The sequence below is a fragment of the Oncorhynchus masou genome, chromosome 33 (assembly GCF_036934945.1).
Source record: "Oncorhynchus masou masou isolate Uvic2021 chromosome 33, UVic_Omas_1.1, whole genome shotgun sequence".
NCBI classification, from domain to species: domain Eukaryota; kingdom Metazoa; phylum Chordata; class Actinopteri; order Salmoniformes; family Salmonidae; genus Oncorhynchus; species Oncorhynchus masou.
In genome coordinates this window covers 30,002,934-30,020,077 of record NC_088244.1, presented here as the reverse complement: position 1 = coordinate 30,020,077, position 17,144 = coordinate 30,002,934, and the positions used below count along the sequence as shown (strand labels likewise).

The 17,144-nt window shown below is 42.4% G+C and overlaps 1 protein-coding gene across 1 annotated transcript in view; it reads right to left on the bottom strand.

The window, feature by feature from the left end:
• Window positions 1-4,434: 4,434 nt before the first annotated feature.
• Window positions 4,435-17,144, bottom strand: part of LOC135528220 (metabotropic glutamate receptor 4-like) — a 218,031-nt gene continuing 205,321 nt past the window's right edge. Inside the window, exons 9-10 of the mRNA XM_064957153.1 lie at window positions 7,268-7,514; window positions 4,435-4,578 (exon numbers count right to left, since the gene is read on the bottom strand). Coding sequence (XP_064813225.1) covers window positions 4,529-4,578; window positions 7,268-7,514 — 297 coding nt within the window. The 3' untranslated portion in view covers window positions 4,435-4,528. The remainder of the gene's footprint in view (window positions 4,579-7,267; window positions 7,515-17,144) is intronic.

The following is a 17,144-nucleotide window of genomic DNA, read 5'->3' as shown; positions in this document are numbered from 1 at the left end:
TCAAGTGTTATATACATTTATGACAGCACCACCAGATATGTTGGAGAATGCAGGCATTTTCTATTGGAGAATTTTGAAATTAGTGATTAACAACTGAGCTATTTTCATAGTAATTCCAATTCTTCTGATGTTTCATATATTTCTGTTTTTTCCCCCTCAGATATGGAGACCCACCAGAAGACCAATGATACAGTCTATTCATTGATCACTCTGAAGACACATTTAGAGGCTGAAACATATTTGCTATGGACAGGTGTTTTTGCCAGAGCTGCCTTTCATCGGCGCCATCACATAACCCTGACAGCTTTTATGGATGGAATTACGTCTTCCCACTTCTTGTTAGGCTGGGGAATCTACAGTATTGATCTGTAGCCGATCTGGTCTAAGATTAAGGGTTTAATTCAACACCCTTTGTTCTTATCCTTTATCTTTCAGTTCTCTGTATATGTGAAACATTGTGTTGTCACTCATGATGCGTGATGGTGTCTGATTTGTATTCATGTTGTACTATACAGTAGCAGTTGTACTGTGGTCAAAAGAGCACGACTAAGAATGCTTAGCATTCACCATGTAGCAAAGCCCCAGCACTGGCTTGGCCTTGAGGAGCTCTACAGTCTTTCAGTAAATACACCTCAATCCCTTCCACTTTTTCATTTTCTATCTCTGGCAGATGGTAACATCCATTCATCTTTCTAGCAATCCCCCTGACAACATTTCCCTTGGCAGACCACATGGCTTTTATGATTCAACAGTGGAAATGACGATGTGCAATATTATGAGCGTTGCCAGTATCAGTATGTTGCAAAGGCTCAGTTTTGGCCCTAGGCCATGCAAATGCCTGGATGGGATATGCTGTCTGATTTGAATGTGGAAATTCACCTTCACTTATCCCCCAAGTGGCATTTTAGACATGCAGTAGTTAGAATTCCCTATCTGTTCCTTTAATACCAACAAGGATTCACCATGTAAAAGAGATTCATTACTTTTTGTCATGTGAAAATGTATACAATATAGCTTCAGATATATTTTATGTCGATGTTAGATAGGTTTAGGTCTGCGCCTCGTGTTTCGATACATGACAAAACAACACAACAGATGAAAACTACAACATGTGTTTCTTACTGACAGATACAGCATGTGGTATACTGTATGTCATCACTCTCAGTTATAGAATAACACTTGCCTTAGCTGTTCTTTGACACTGAAGAGTGAGCACTGTCAGTGTCAATGTCTCCAGGCTATTATTTTCCTTAGCTTTTATGTAAAAAAATAAATATTTTTTTTAATCGCCTTACATTTTGTGATCTGCATATGTAAACTACTATTTATGGATTGGAACAGGATACAGTTCAGCTGAACAAGACTGGGTAGCTGAACTCTCTTACACTTAGTGCAAATTTATCTTGGTCTCACAAGTAAGTATCAAGAATAATTAGGCAATGAAAACAATGGTATGAAATAACAGAGCTGGTGCAATGGATCTTGTTATTCTCCTGCCATTTTTACTAACATCATTAATCACCATCCCCGCTCGCAAGATCCTTCACTTCAGAATTTTCCACTTAGACTTGTTTTTCTGTAACAATTCATTTTTTTTGTGTGGGGTAATGGGGGTTGTGGGAAAGTAGAGATCCTTCTCTCCACTCAAAGAACACTTTTGGAATTTGAATCAATTTTCAGGGATCTACAGTATGTCACATTTGACCAAGTTGTCTATAATAGAAGTGACATCCCTTTAAACTGAAAAAAAAACAAGGCTGGGGTTTTAATGGCGGACTGTGTTGGGCTACAGTAGGAGGTTAGCATTCCTGAACGCTGCAGGGGTGGTGCTAGTGCAAGCTTGTTGCCCCCTCGCCTGTGTATTGTCTTCACTACAGTACTGTACAGTATGTCCTGCAGATAGAGAATACTAATGATGATTGGTTCCATCTGGCTCAAGTAAAAAGCTCTCCCCACATCTCCAGGGCTCTATATCTCTATCTCTTGGACTCCAAGAGTACTATGATTTCCCCAGCGATAAGGTTATCAATAACATGTCATATTCTGACCTTAACAATAAAAAAAGCAACAGTTTAGTTTTTTTGCAAAACAGTATTTTATTAGAAATATCTTGTATAAAAATTGACATGCTCTACACATTTTCATGTTTTCTATAGATAATTCATAAATATCCAGGCACTGTATTTTTTCTGTTTTGTTTTTGTTCTTTTTTAATAGGTCAGTACATAAAGCAGACATGATCAATCCATTTTTAATAACGTACATTAACTTGCCATTCAGCACTTACACACTCTATTTTGCAACACGGACATAGTGTTGGAAAAAATGAGATGAATTGGAGGCTTAAAGCAGTAAATCATCATATTCACAAACACAAAACAATCAGACAACACTATCTTTAAACAATGAAAAATACAAACATTTTATTTTGCTGCAACATCTGGGATCTTTGTTGAAGCAGAGAGCTGAGAATCATAAATTAACAGAGGGGGTTGTCCTCTCTCCAATCTTATTTATTTTATTTTTTTACAGTAGTTTTCGTTCTGGAGCTTATTGGATCATTTCTCCAATGGCTATTCACATCATGATATGAATGGCTGTGACACAGCATCTTGCCAATCTATTTCTTACTATATTAAGTGACTGGCTTTGATACTAGAACATTAACGCCGAGTACATTTCCAGAAATGGAATGATGAAATTAGACTAAAAACACAGTATGACTAACAACATTGGATCCAGGACACAATACAGAAGGAGATGAGAGCTGTTGTTTGTTGTTATTTCTACGCAGTGGTTTCCTCTGTTGACCTGGCAGGGGTAGGCTTACTCTTAAAGCTAATGAGTAACATGAAAGCAACAAGCGCTTTTACTGAAATCACAGGTGCCTGGAAAATGATTCAATAACATAACGAAGGATGGTGAACACTGCTGATGTTCCAAAGAGTGTGTTTTGTACCATTACCTAACATGCCAACAAGTGCCTATATGTTATGTTGGACATTTCTGGTACAGATTCCAAATTCTTCACATGTTGAGATGGAACTTCAGAAATTCTAATGGAACAAGGCCATGAAATGATAATGATCTTCTTACATGTAAAGATGCCAGGTTGGATGCAGTGAAGCATTGCCCTTCAGCTGTCTATTTAAAAAAAAAAAAATTTAACCTTTATTTTACTAGGCAAGTCAGTTAAGAACAAATTCTTATTTTCAATGATGGCCTAGGAACAGTGGGTTAACTGCCTGTTCAGGGGCAGAACGACAGATTTTGTACCTTGTCAGCTCGGGGATTTGAACTTGCAACCTTTCGGTTACTAGTCCAATGCTCTAACCACTAGGCTACACTGCCGCTCTAACCACTAGGCTACACTGCCTATGGGCTGTAGTGTCGAGGCTTTATTTCACAGAGAAATAGGATGTGGAGTACATACAATGCTTTTACTTGTTAGCTAATTCTTATGGCTGTTTCTCATATTTTTTCTCTTCCGTTCATCTGCAACAAAGTATCACATGTGTAATAGTCCACAATGATAACGCCACTCGGACTGCTGAACCGCAATCCTCTCACATGTTGCATTCCATAGATTTTGACAACACAGCACGGTACATATTATGCTCCCACAGGCATGCTCTAGGACTGCACACAAGGACCATAAAGATGGTGTCAGATATGGTATAGCCATCATCTGGGAAAACCCACTGATATATTTATGTACTGTCCACGATGGTAAGGAATCATTTACTGGATCCATGCTGTAACAATGAATATTCCGATGTTGGAAAGTTGCATATTTGTTTTCTCTGTTTCACTACTATGACCTTCATTAAAATGATGACAACATAACGTAAATGCTACAGAGCCTGAGGGTTAATATTCTGTTTTTTGGGGGCTTGAATGCAGACAAACCCACAGCAATAACATGCTTTTTCATCTGCTTATAAATACTTCTTTTGACAGATTTGTCTTATTGACAAATTAGATGTTGTGTTCAGCCTTTCACCCTCATTGGAAAGGACAGAGAAGAAGGGGAAGCAAATAATTGCACATTACCACTGGTAGAGAGAGATACAACACCGCTGCACACAGAGAGAAAACTCAATTCACTACAGAACAGGGTGTTTGTCAGGGAGTTAGCCAGGGAGTTCATCAGCTTCAGACAAAACACCAGAAGAGAAAAGCTGTTCTATAAACTCCAGAAGGAAAACACTGACTTAATTTGGAAATGTGACTGTTTGATGTCTCTGTGACATGTCACAAAGGGGATGGGGAGACATCACTGTCATATCTGCCTGAAACCTGCACCTCCCCGCCCCACTAGGAGCCTCCCCACTGCTTTTGTTTGGCATTTAATATCCTTGCATTGACTGGTCCTCTTGAAAATAGTGACATCCGTTCAATAAGTTGAATGATTATTCTCCTTTCTCCCCATGTCCCACTGCTTTTGCATCTTGGTGCTCCAGTTCTGGTGTTCGTTCATTCCACACGCAGGTCGTAGCTTCTGAACCGGGTCTCCACTGTCTGTTTCTTAGATGGCATGGTTACTGTAGCTGATGTATGTCTGCTTGGAGGCCAATGCTGTGAATAGGGTCATGAGAGAGGAAGAGAAAGAAAAGAGAGAAAGGAAAAGATGTGGATGAAGATGTTGGCAATTCATTAAAGGCTAATTTCACCATCTGTGAGGGGCTCATCTTCCAGTCCATTAAGGTGATTGCTTGCACAGGTTCTATTTATGCATGACTTTATCAGACCCAAGTGTCACCAGGGAGTACAGGTGGAACCAACAGTGAAATAGGGTAATTGATATGAATAGCAAGCAGTGAGTAAAATGTTCATGTTTTGTGGTTAGTATTAAAATTAAAATAATGATTTCACTTCCTGAGAAATGTGTTGCCAACTGTAAATTGCACATAAATGCAGATTTCCTTGATCTGATGCAAAGTCATCAGAGCAGGGTACAGATGTGACTGCGGCTAGTAACACAACTAATATTGGATTCCTTATCAGGATGCTGTTGTAACATGTCTCCACATGGATATATATATAGTCCTGGAATTGACTATAAAATACAAATTGTAACCATTAATTGCAACTTCACCTATAAGTGAAGACTATTTCATGGTAAAGTACCCTTTGCAGCTATTAGTTAGTTTAACAAACAGTATACAGTAGTATGTCATGTAATAGTACTCATTCAAATGCAAGGCTCCGTAATTCCATGCAGATCTCTCTGCACCAATGAAAGCATGCAACGGCACCATGTCAGTAGACATAACACCATTGAAGAAAAGCATAGAGCTTTCGGATTGGCTTTGGTGTCACAGCCATGAACAGACAATCCAGGGGAGACGGCTTTAGGGCATAACAGCCATCAGTGGACTGAGAGACCAGTGCTGGCAGTGTCCTAACATGCTGTGACCCAACATTACCATATGTCTCTACCTGCCATACACACACACACACATTTATGTATGTGTGTACGTATGGTGTGTCCTCTCTAAATATCACCGTCATCAGCTTGCTCGTTCTGCAGTGTAATCGCCACACAAATCTGACAATCTTGTCCACAACAGCATTCACTGATTGGGTGAGTCAGAGCGGATAAATCTGAGCGCCGACTGCTGACAGCTTGGGTGGTTGGAGGGCAACGGTACTGGAGGGAAGGGATGTATAGTGGGGGGGGGGGGGGCATACCCTCCATTCCACCCAGAACCTCTCCCAGAGCAGCACTGATAAATGAGCCTTATTTAAATATTTATGCGCTCCGAGGCCAAGATAAAAAATAGATGGTCCAGAAAGAATTGGAGCTGGCAGATCCATCTGTCTTTGCCCTCCTACCCCTCTTATTGTTGTTTTACAGCAATTACAGAACATTCCTCAGTTTGTCAACATGGGAAACAAATTACAGGGGACGCGCGGCTATCACTTGTCCCCCCGCATTCAGCCCAGAGTGGTGTCATCTCCCCGCATCGGCTGCCATCAGGCTGTTACCACGCTCTCAGGCCATTTGCAGTACAACACGCCAACATTGTCTACCGACATCAACGTCTGTGTGTCAAGGGTGTGTATGTGAGCATGAGAACTGTCTGACACAATCGAAGGTGCTATAGCTGTGGGTGAGTTTTAGTGCAAACATAGCTTAGGCAGGCATAGGATCCAACTGAACATTAGCACAAAGTAAATGGGGTAAAACGTGGTCAGTGATAGAAGCAAGTTGATAGAGGCTCTCCATCCGTTACCTGTGTGTCTAAAGTCTCTCACAGGGATCCCCTCCCTCATCACAGTCTGACACACAAGCACAAAGAGCAGCTGTTATTAGGCCAGAGGGGTCATAGTATAGGTGTCAAACTGTGAAGTTAGGGAAGCATCTCTCATGGGGGCTAAAATCATTTTTTCCATTTCCATTGTCTCCTTGTAGCATTCTCTGTGACAATCCCCATATTGAAAGTTTACATAAACACAAACATGACACATGGCCACATCTCCTGCTTCCTACACATTCAGAGAAAGTGCAACTGGATATTTCAAATAGCACTATAATCAAGAATTCCAAACATGTTCACAACATTGTCTTTGGTTCTCCAAAGGTGATTGGAATATTTACTGATGATGCATTAGATACAGGGAAACATCATTCTGCATGGATGAATGAGTGTGACTATCCATAAATCTAATTATTTCCCCATGATTTGCAATACATGTTTTTACAATTATGGCATTTGCTCATTCCGCCCACGGCAGCTGTGTTACTGTCGGATGGAGCTGAAGTGCTGGAGCAATAATCCTGACTGCTATTGCACCAATGAAATGGCTGGAGGCTGGAGAGCTAATACACCTGGCCAGCTCTACAGTATGATGCCTGAATATGAAGCCTTTCCTATCGATCCACATCACCCCGTTCTGCTCTTTATGTCCTGCTTGCAGACAGTACCACGTTTTAGAGCATCAGCCAACGCTTAATGCCACACGGGTTGGCAGGGGAAAAATGCCCTTCCAATTCCCTGCATCCTGAAAATAACACCAGCTAATTTCCCAAAGCTGTTGAGGTGTAAAATAACAATGAAATCAATTAAGTTTACATAAAAGCGAGGATTGTTTTTCATTTTTATAGCCCAATAATTTCCCCTCGAAATTGCTCAATGACTTTAAGGCATAAACTCAAGGACAGAGTGCTGTAATAACTAAACATGTGTCCTTATTTCTTCTCTCCTCCCTGATCTCTATTCCCCTCATGCTCCATCCCTAACCCAAGGCCCTTGGTGCTAACCTTGTGTCTCCAGGCTTTCACACAGCTCAGACTTGGCCTCTCCATTGGGCCGGAGGCCGCCCTTAGTGGGGAACTTGTTGGACATGGTGGCCGCGGTGACCACAGCCTTGAGGCTGCGCTTGCGCTTGGGCACGTTCTGCTCCGGGTGGAAGAGGACCACGTAGACCTTGGGCATGTAGAGCATCCCCAGAGACACAGAGGCACTCAGGCTCACGGAAATGGTCAGAGTCGTGGTCTGGATGTACATCTGTGGAGGGAGATGGAAAAGAAAAAGAGAAACATTGTTTTAAGGTAAGACAGAAATGATCCAGTTTCAGGGATTAACACGAGGGTAGCCTACTCAAGATATAGTTCCCCACGACAGCATTGACCTTTGGCTTTGTGAGAGTACATTCTAGTACTAGTTATACATTGTTTATGCAAGACTACAACAAAAACAACTCTACTTAGACATGTACGAGTGCACTTAAGTATCCTAGTAGAAATTCCAGTAATATCAAATCCCCACCATCAGATGTGATAACACACATGGAGTGGACACATGCAAACTGTTCTGTTTTCAAGTGCTCTTTGCATGATTCATCAACTCCTGTTTGTGTTTTTATTGGTGTGTTTATTTGTTTGTTTATGATATGTGACTAATGGAGGAGGCCTCGCAATGAATGACTGTACTACAGATGTCTTGCCCTCGGTCCCGGGCTGCTGTAGAGGGGTTTGATTCGACTCAGTGTAAAGACAGCTGTGACTCACAGCTGTGCACAGAAACATGGCTACATGCAAGGATCAAGGAGAGCCATCTTGAGAACATCAATACAATGCCTAAGAGTGTGCCTGAGAGTGATTTTTTTCATATAAATTATATAATATTCTCAATGGAATTAAATGATCATATAGGTCAGATTTTTTATTTATTTTTATTTATTTCGTCTTTATTTAACCAGGTAGGCAAGTTGAGAACAAGTTCTCATTTACAATTGCGACCTGGCCAAGATAAAGCAAAGCAGTTCGACACATATAACAACACAGAGTTACACATGGAATAAAACAAACATACAGTCAATAATACAGTAGAAACAAGTCTATATACGATGTGAGTAAATGAGGTGAGATAAGGGAGGGAAAGGCAAAAAAAGGCCATGGTGGCAAAGTAAATACAATATAGCAAGTAAAACACTGGAATGGTAGATTTGCAGTGGACGAATGTGCAAAGTAGAAATAAAAATAATGGGGTGCAAAGGAGCAAAATAAATAAAATAAAATAAATACAGTAGGGAAAGAGGTAGTTGTTTGGGCTAAATTATAGATGCGCTATGTACAGGTGCAGTAATCTGTGAGTTGCTCTGCCAGCTGGTGCTTAAAGCTAGTGAGGGAGATGAGTTTCCAGTTTCAGATATTTTTGCAGTTCGTTCCAGTCATTGGCAGCAGAGAACTGGAAGGAGAGGTGGCCAAAGAAAGAATTGGTTTTAGGGGTGACCAGAGAGATATACCTGCTGGAGCGTGTGCTACAGGTGGGTGATGCTATGGTGACCAGCGAGCTGAGATAAGGGGGGACTTTACCTAGCAGGGTCTTGTAGATGACCTGGAGCCAGTGGGTTTGGCGACAAGTATGAAGCGAGGGCCAGCCAACGAGAGCGTACAGGTCACAATGGTGGGTAGTATATGGGGCTTTGGTGACAAAACGGATGGCACTGTAATAGACTGCATCCAATTTGTTGAGTAGGGTATTGGAGGCTATTTTCTAAATGACATCGCCGAAGTTGAGGATTGGTAGGATGGCCAGTTTTACAAGGGTATGTTTGGCAGCATGAGTGAAGGATGCATTGTTGCGAAACAGGAAGCAAATTCTAGATTTAACTTTGGATTGGAGATGTTTGATGTGGGTCTGGAAGGAGAGTTTACAGTCTAACCAGACACCTAGGTATTTGCAGTTGTCCACGTATTCTAAGTCAGAGCCGTCCTGAGTAGTGATGTTGGACAGGCGGGCAGGTGCAGGCAGCGATCGGAGCATGCATTTAGTTTTACTTGCATTTAAGAGCAATTGGAGGCCACGGAAGGAGAGTTGTATGGCATTGAAGCTTGCCTGGAGGGTTGTTAACACAGTGTCCAAAGAAGGGCCAGAAGTATACAGAATTGTGTCGTATGCGTAGAGGTGGATCAGAGACTCACCAGCAGCAAGAGAGACATCATTGATGTATAGAGAGAAGAGAGTCGGTCCAAGAATTGAACCCTGTGGCATCCCGATAGAGACTGCCAGAGGTCCGGACAACAGACCCTCCGATTTGACACACTGAACTCGATCAGAGAAGTAGTTGGTGAACCAGGCGAGGCAATCATTTGAGAAACCAAGGCTGTCGAGTCTGCCGATGAGGATGTGGTGATTGACAGAGTCGAAAGCCTTGGCCAGATCAATGAATACGGCTGCACAGTAATGTTTCTTATCGATGGTGGTTAAGATATCGTTTAGAACCTTTAGCGTGGTTGAGATGCACCCATGACCAGCTCTGAAACCAGATTGAGATTCAGTGTTTCCTATCTTCAGTGCAGTGGGCAGCTGGGAGGAGGTGTTCTTATTCTCCATGGACTTTACAGTGTCCCAGAACTTTTTTGAGTTAGTGTTGCAGGAAGCAAATTTCTGCTTGAAAAGGCTAGCCTTGGCTTTTCTAACTGCCTGTGTATATTGGTTTCTAGCTTCCCTGAAAAGCTGCATATCACGGGGGATGTTCAATGCTAATGCAGAACGCCAAAGGACGCTTTTGTGTCGGTTAAGGGCAGTCAGGTCTGGGGAGAACCAAGGGCTATATCAGTTCCTGGTTCTAAATTTCTTGAATGGGGCATGCTTATTTAAGATGGTTAGGAAGGCATTTAAAAAAAACAGGCATACTCTACTGACGGGATGAGATCAATATCCTTCCAGGATACCCCGGTCAGGTCGATTAGAAAGGCCTGTTTGCTGAAGTGTTTCAGGGAGTGTTTGACAGTGATGAGTGGAGGTCGTTTGACCGCTGACCCATTACGGATGCAGGCAATGAGGCAGTGATCACAGAGATCTTGGTTTAAGACCGCAGAGGTGTATTTAGAGGGCAAGTTGGTTAGGATGATATCTATGAGGGTGCCCGTGTTTACGGCTTTGGGGAGGTACCTGGTAGGTTCATTGATAATCTTTGTGAGATTGAGGGCATCAAGCTTAGATTGTATGGCTGGGGTGTTAAGCATGTTCCAGTTTAGGTCGCCTAGCAGCACGAGCTCTGAAGATAGATGGGGGGCAATCAGTTCACATATGTTGTCCAGAGCACAGCTGGGGGCAGAGGGTGGTCAATAGCAGGCGGCAATGGTGAGCGACTTGTTTTTAGAGAGGCGGATTATTAAAAGTAGAAGTTCGAATTGTTTGGGTACAGACCTGGATAGTAGGACAGAACTCTGCTGGCTATCTTTGCAGTAGATTGCAACATGCATGAAACCAAGGCTATTACGGTTACAGAAGTCATCAAAAGAGAGCGCCTGGGGAATAGGTGTGGAGCTAGGCACTGCAGGGCCTGGATTCAACTCTACATCACCAGAGGAAAAGAGAAGGAGGGTACGGCTAAAAGCAATGAGAATTGGTCGTCTAGAACGTCTGGAACAGAGAGTAAAAGGAGGTTTCTGGGGGCGATGAAATAGTTTCAAGGTATAATGTACAGACAAAGGTATGGTAGGATGTGAATACAGTGGAGGTAAACCTAGGTATTGAGTGATGATGAGAGAGATATTGTCTCTAGAAACATCATTGAAACTAGGAGATGTCATCGCATGTGTGGGTGGTGGAACTAATAGGTTGGATAAGGTATAGTGAGCAGGACTATAGGCTCTACAGTGAAATAAGCCAATAAACACTAACCAGAACAGCAATGGACAAGGCATATTGACATTAAGGAGAGGCATGCTTAGTAGAGTAATCAAAAGGGTCCAGTGAGTAGTGAGGTTGGTTGGGGTCACGGCATTTCAGACAACTCGCCGGGCCATCGGTAGCAAGCTAGCATAGGATGGAGGTCTGTTTTTGGCCACCTCGTGCGTTTCCGTCGGTAGGATTAGTGGGGTTCCGTGTGGTAGAGGGGATGAATCCAATTCGCAAAAAAATAGATATAGTTATAGAGGCCCAAGAAAAAAAAAGAAAAAAATTGTCTGATAGATCTATTCAGATAGCAGCCGATAAGACAGCTAACAATAAACGGACCGCAGAAGGGCGTTCAGGTAATGTCGCTACGGAGGAGCCAGCTGGATAACTCCCTCGGGCAGATAACGTCGGTAGTCCAGTTGTCAAGGCCCGGTGGGGCTCCGCGTTGGCAGTAAAACGGGTCCGGATAGGTGATTGTAGCCCAGGAGTGGCTGATGGAACTCTTCAGCTGGCTAGCTCCGGAATAATTGATGTTTGCTCTGGGTTCAACGTAAGCCGATAGTCACATGGATAGAAACTAGCTAGCTGCGAGATCCAGGTGTAAATGTCCAGAGCTTGTGGTTGAAATCCGGGGACATGAAGAGAAAATAGGTCCGGTAATATCCGGTCCGAGTCACGCCGTAGAAAACTGGCAAAAGATTTTTGACCTAAAGGATAGCTGATGACCACAAATCGTGGTTAGCTGAATACTAACGAATTAGCCAGTAAAGAAGCTAACTAGCTTCTGGCTAGCTTCTGGCTAGCTTCTGGCTAGCTTCTGGCTAGCTTCTATGGAGGATTTCAGATTTGAGGTAAATAATACTTTTTTTAAATATAAATTGGTGAGGTGTGTTTGAGGAGAGTGTTTTGAAGTTGGGTTTATGGAAAATAAAATGTTTTATATATATATATATATATATATATATATATATATATATATATATATAAAGGTATGCAAAGAAAGTTAGATCATATAGGTCATCTGGTTGCATTGTTAGACTGTACGGCTGATTCAGTATGGTAGTAGAAATCAACATCATCAATAAAAAAGCACTGTGTCCGTAAAAAATAAAGATGATAATATGTTGAAGATTGTGATCAGATAAATGTACTCTCTGTGGTGAACATATATCACGGCTATCCTTTTACAAAACAAAAAGTATTTTTTCAGTTAACAACTCTTTATTTGGAACATAATTCCATCTCCCTTTGGGATAGGGTTGCTGAGCTATTCCGAGACTGATGAAAGAAGTGAGAAGGGTGTAAATTGGAAACACAGCTCCCAGCCACCTCCCTAACATATTTGCCTGAGGTGGAGACTGACATTACATTTGCAGACATCATGAGTGACTGAGCAGTATGGCAACAGGGAATAACCCGACAGGTCCTCTGTCATGAGAATGTCAACAGCTATAACTAATCTAACAATAGTTATAGTGGTGCTTTGGCACCTCTAACTTCAGTCAGCCAATAATATAAATTTAAAGAGGTTGTGCTGCCTGCCATATGTCCCAAAGACTCAACAAAATAAAATAATGTATTACTGAATCATAACATGTTCTGTATGCAGTATATGAAGCCCCTAAAGAAATGTTGGTTGAGAAGAAAGGATGCCTGAACAAAGTAAGAGCGATAGGGGGACTGAGGGGGAGTATGTAATCTCCTGAGAAGATTACACACGTCCCTGAGTGAGCCCGGCACAATATTGCTGCCTCTCCGGAGTACAGGGTGGAGTACCTCTGTGAGGGGGGCCAGGACCCCTGTCCCCGTCCATCGGCCTCATCCAGATAGATTCGCCTTGACAAACTGATACGATCGCCAATGTGCCTCATGCCACAGCAGGAAAACGGTGCTCGATAGACAGACTCCAGCATGCAAAGCCATTATTTCTGTTCTAGGAGCAGAAAAACCTTTCTCTCCGAAGTGATTAGGCATCAAATCTGTGCTCCCTCCAGCCAGCTGCTATTTCAGCCACTGCCTTTCATTCCAGAGTTTGAGGTGCTAAAGGTAACTACATTCACATCGTAGTATAGGTTTAAATTACCAAAATATGAGCACCCTATTATCCTTAAGAAATACCTTTGAAACAAAAGCCTTATCGTTTAAGATGATCAAATGATGCATATTTGTATGGAATTGCCAGACCTGGTTGGAGTTGGGGCTGCAGCACTTGGATTGCAGGGTTGGATCAATCAAACATAATGGACTGTCTCCAGCCGTGCCTCGTGTTAACTGCCTGCACCTGACTGCAGCTACAGTACCATCCAAATGGTCCTATCCCTGGCCCAGTGCATGCTGGCGCCTTTGTCAGTGGAAGGCAGACATTGCCAGGGACCGTTAAGTGAGATGGGGGCAGCCTCATGAAACAGGTCCTCGGTTCGAGCAGCCATGATTACACTCCTGCACATCCACAGTCCTACCTCTAACTTCTCTGCATTATCCCACGTGCCAGAAATGTATCTGGGTTCCTAATATCACGCAGCGTCTCCAAACAGATGAAAACATCAGAACATTAATGTATTAATAAGATTAGCTGCATCCAGGAATGGTTATTTCTGCATTATTTTAGTTCTGTATTCCCATTGGCTGAGGTTTGTTAATTGCAGCAAAAATGCTCGAGATGTTAGTCATTACTTATTGTCGTTTGCAATGGTTGGAAGCCAGCATAAGCTTCCTTTGAAGTAAGACCAGATAAGAGATATATTTAAGGCTGTTTTGTGCTTTAAATGAGCATGTGTCATCTGCTTCCACAGTACAGTACAGAACATACTGTATTACACCTCTTTCCATTTTTGCTGCAGTGCTTCCCTATTTATAAAACTTTGAAGAAACCATTGGATAGACCTTAAAGATGTTTTTATTAATTTATTTAAAGAATACATTATGCAAACCTTATATTTGCTCTTTAAGCTTTATGTCATGTGTATGGCCATAGCAATGTAAACCCATGCTCTCCATTGTCTCTACATAGAAGTTAAACATCCCAGATTGGCAGAGCATGGCATATCGTCATGCATGATTAGCACTGTCCTGACAACCCTGCCAATCAGCTGCATTGTCCTCCTTATCAAACACAGAGGAGAGATTGGTGCTGTGCCACCCTCCTTTCAACCAGGAGACAATGACACAATTAACAGAGCCCTATCGCTACCTGCCAGTCTACTGCTGCCACCCACAATCTCCTAGGCTGACTCTACTCCTGCTGCCAGTCAAGCAGGAGCAGGGGCGAACTGGTCATCTAGCATTTTGTGCAAATGCCAGATGGGCTGGTCCATTTTTAGCCCAGTGGACCTGTCCAATCTTTTTTTTTTGCCCAAAATGTTAATGGGTTGGTGTGGGAGCCTCAAGGGGAAAAAACAAAGGGCTGGTATGGGGGCCTCAAGGGAAAAAAGGACCGGTGTGGGGGCCTCAAGGGGAAAAAAAGACCGGTGTGGGGGCCTATGGTGTGGGGGCCTCGAGGGGGAAAAAAATTAACAAGAGCCTTCTTATGTAACAAGACTCCTTCCATTTGATTGCAAGGTGATTCAATTAGAGCTTATTGTTCACATGATTCAGAACTTATCTTTATAACAAAAACATCCACAGCAGGGGATCCAAAAGATATTTGCTATTTTTTTCTGTAGTTTTTACTCTTGAGTTCCCGGAGAGTTTGGCACTTCATATCCTCAAAAGATTGCCTTAAAATGTTAAAGTGAAGCAATGTATCCCTAATGTACATTGTACACACTAACCACAACTAATAAAAGGCAGGCTAGCATTTTTCCTAGTTAAATAACAAATAAAAATAAATAAAAATGTGCATCTCGTTCTGGAGGCAGCTCTGCTGAGTGGTCACTAGCTGGCACAGCCACAAAATCATAAAATCTGATTTTAAACCTAACTCTAACCACACTGCTTAACCTAATGCCTAACCCTAACTTTAAATTAAGACCAAAAATAAAAAGAATACAGCAAATTTGGACTTTGCGGATGGCCTATCTAGCGGATATCCCTCAGTTCTGCTTCCAGGGCAATATTCATGACAATAAATGTCAACCTGCCAATATAATACAAACATGCTGCCAGTGCTAACTTCTGTGGGTGTACAAGATTGCAGGTCTCACTCTGATGAATCACATGTCTTATGCTCAGCCAAACTGTCCCCCCGGGGTGTATATGTTAACATGATTGTATGCTTTTCTTTGAAAATAACAGCAATTACCATGCAGCTCTCACCATCGTAAAGATGGCCACGGTTTGCTTTGTATTACCAAATGACCTTCCTAAACAGCTTACCTCAGTAATTGGACTATTACTGTAGGGACATTCAATGGCTGCTTTGTTTCCTACAGCGATAGTCCTCAATAGAGACAGTACATTTATGATACCCAACAGAGACCGAATAAAAAATATGAGCTTGCGCACACCAAGAGAAAATGATTGTATGTACAGTCGTGGACAAAAGTTTTGGAAATGACAAATATTAATTTTCACAAAGTCTGCCGCCTCAGTTTGTAAGATCACAATTTGCATATACTCCAAGATGTTATAAAGAGTGATCAGATGAATTGCAATTAACTGCAAAGTCCCTCTTTGCCATGTAAATTAACTGAATCCCCCAAAAACATTTCCACTGCATTTCAGCCCTGCCACAAAAAGAATGATTCTCTCATTAACACAGGTGTGAGTGTTAATGAGAACAAGGCTGGAGATCACTCTGTCATGCTGATTGAGTTCGAATAACAGACTGGAAGCTTCAAAAGGAGGGTGGTGCTTAGAATCATTGTTCTTCCTCTATCAACCATGATCACCTGCAAGGAAACACGTGCCATCATCATTGTTTTGCACAAAAAGGGCTTCACAGGCATGGATATTGCTGCCAGTAAGATTGCACCTAAATCAACCATTTATTGGATCATCAAGTACTTCAAGGAGAGCGGTTCAATTGTTGTGAAGAAGGCTTCAGGGCGCCCAGGAAAGTCCAGAAAGTGCCAGGACCATCTCCTAAAGTTGATTCATCTGTGGGATAGGGGCACCACCAGTGCAGAGCTTGCTCAGGGATGGCAGCAGGCAGGTGTGAGTGCATCTGCACGCACAGTGAGGCAAAGACTTTTGGAGGATGGCCTGGTGTCAAGAAGGGCAGCAAAGAAGCCACTTCTCTCCAGGAAAAACATCAGGGACAGACTGATATTCTGCAAAAGGTACAGGGATTGGACTGCTGAGGACTAGGGTAAAGTCATTTTCTCTGATGAATCCCCTTTCCGATTGTTTGGGGCATCCGGAAAAAAGCTTGTCCGGAGAAGACAAGGTGAACGCTACCATCAGTCCTGTGTCATGCCAACAGTAAAGCATCCTGAGACCATTCATGTATGGGGTTGCTTCTCAGCCAAGGGAGTGGGCTCACTCACAATTTTGCCTAAGAGCACAGGCATGAATAAAGAATGGTACCAACACATCCTCCGAGAGCAACTTCTCCCAACCATCCAGGAACAGTTTGGTGACGAACAATGCCTTTTCCAGCATGATGGAGCACCTTACCATAAGGCAAAAGTGATAACTAAGTGGCACGGGGAACAAAACATCGACATTTTGAGTCTATGGCCAGGAAACTCCCCAGACCTTAATCCAATTGAGAACTTGTGGTCAATCCTCAAGAGGCGGTTGGACAAACAACACCCCACAAATTCTGACAAACTCCAAGCATTGTTTATGCAAGAATGGGCTGCCATCTGTCAGGATGTGGCCCAGAAGTTAATTGACAGCATACCAGGGCAGATGGCAGAGGTCTTGAAAAAGAAGGGTCAACACTGCAAATATTGACTCTTTGCATCAACTTCATGTAATTATCAATAAAAGCCTTTGACACTTATGAAATGCTTGTAATTATACTTCAGTATTCCATAGTAACATCTGACAAAAATATCTAAAGACACTGAAGCAGCAAACTTTGCAAAAATTAACATTTGTGTAATTCTCAAAACTTTTGGC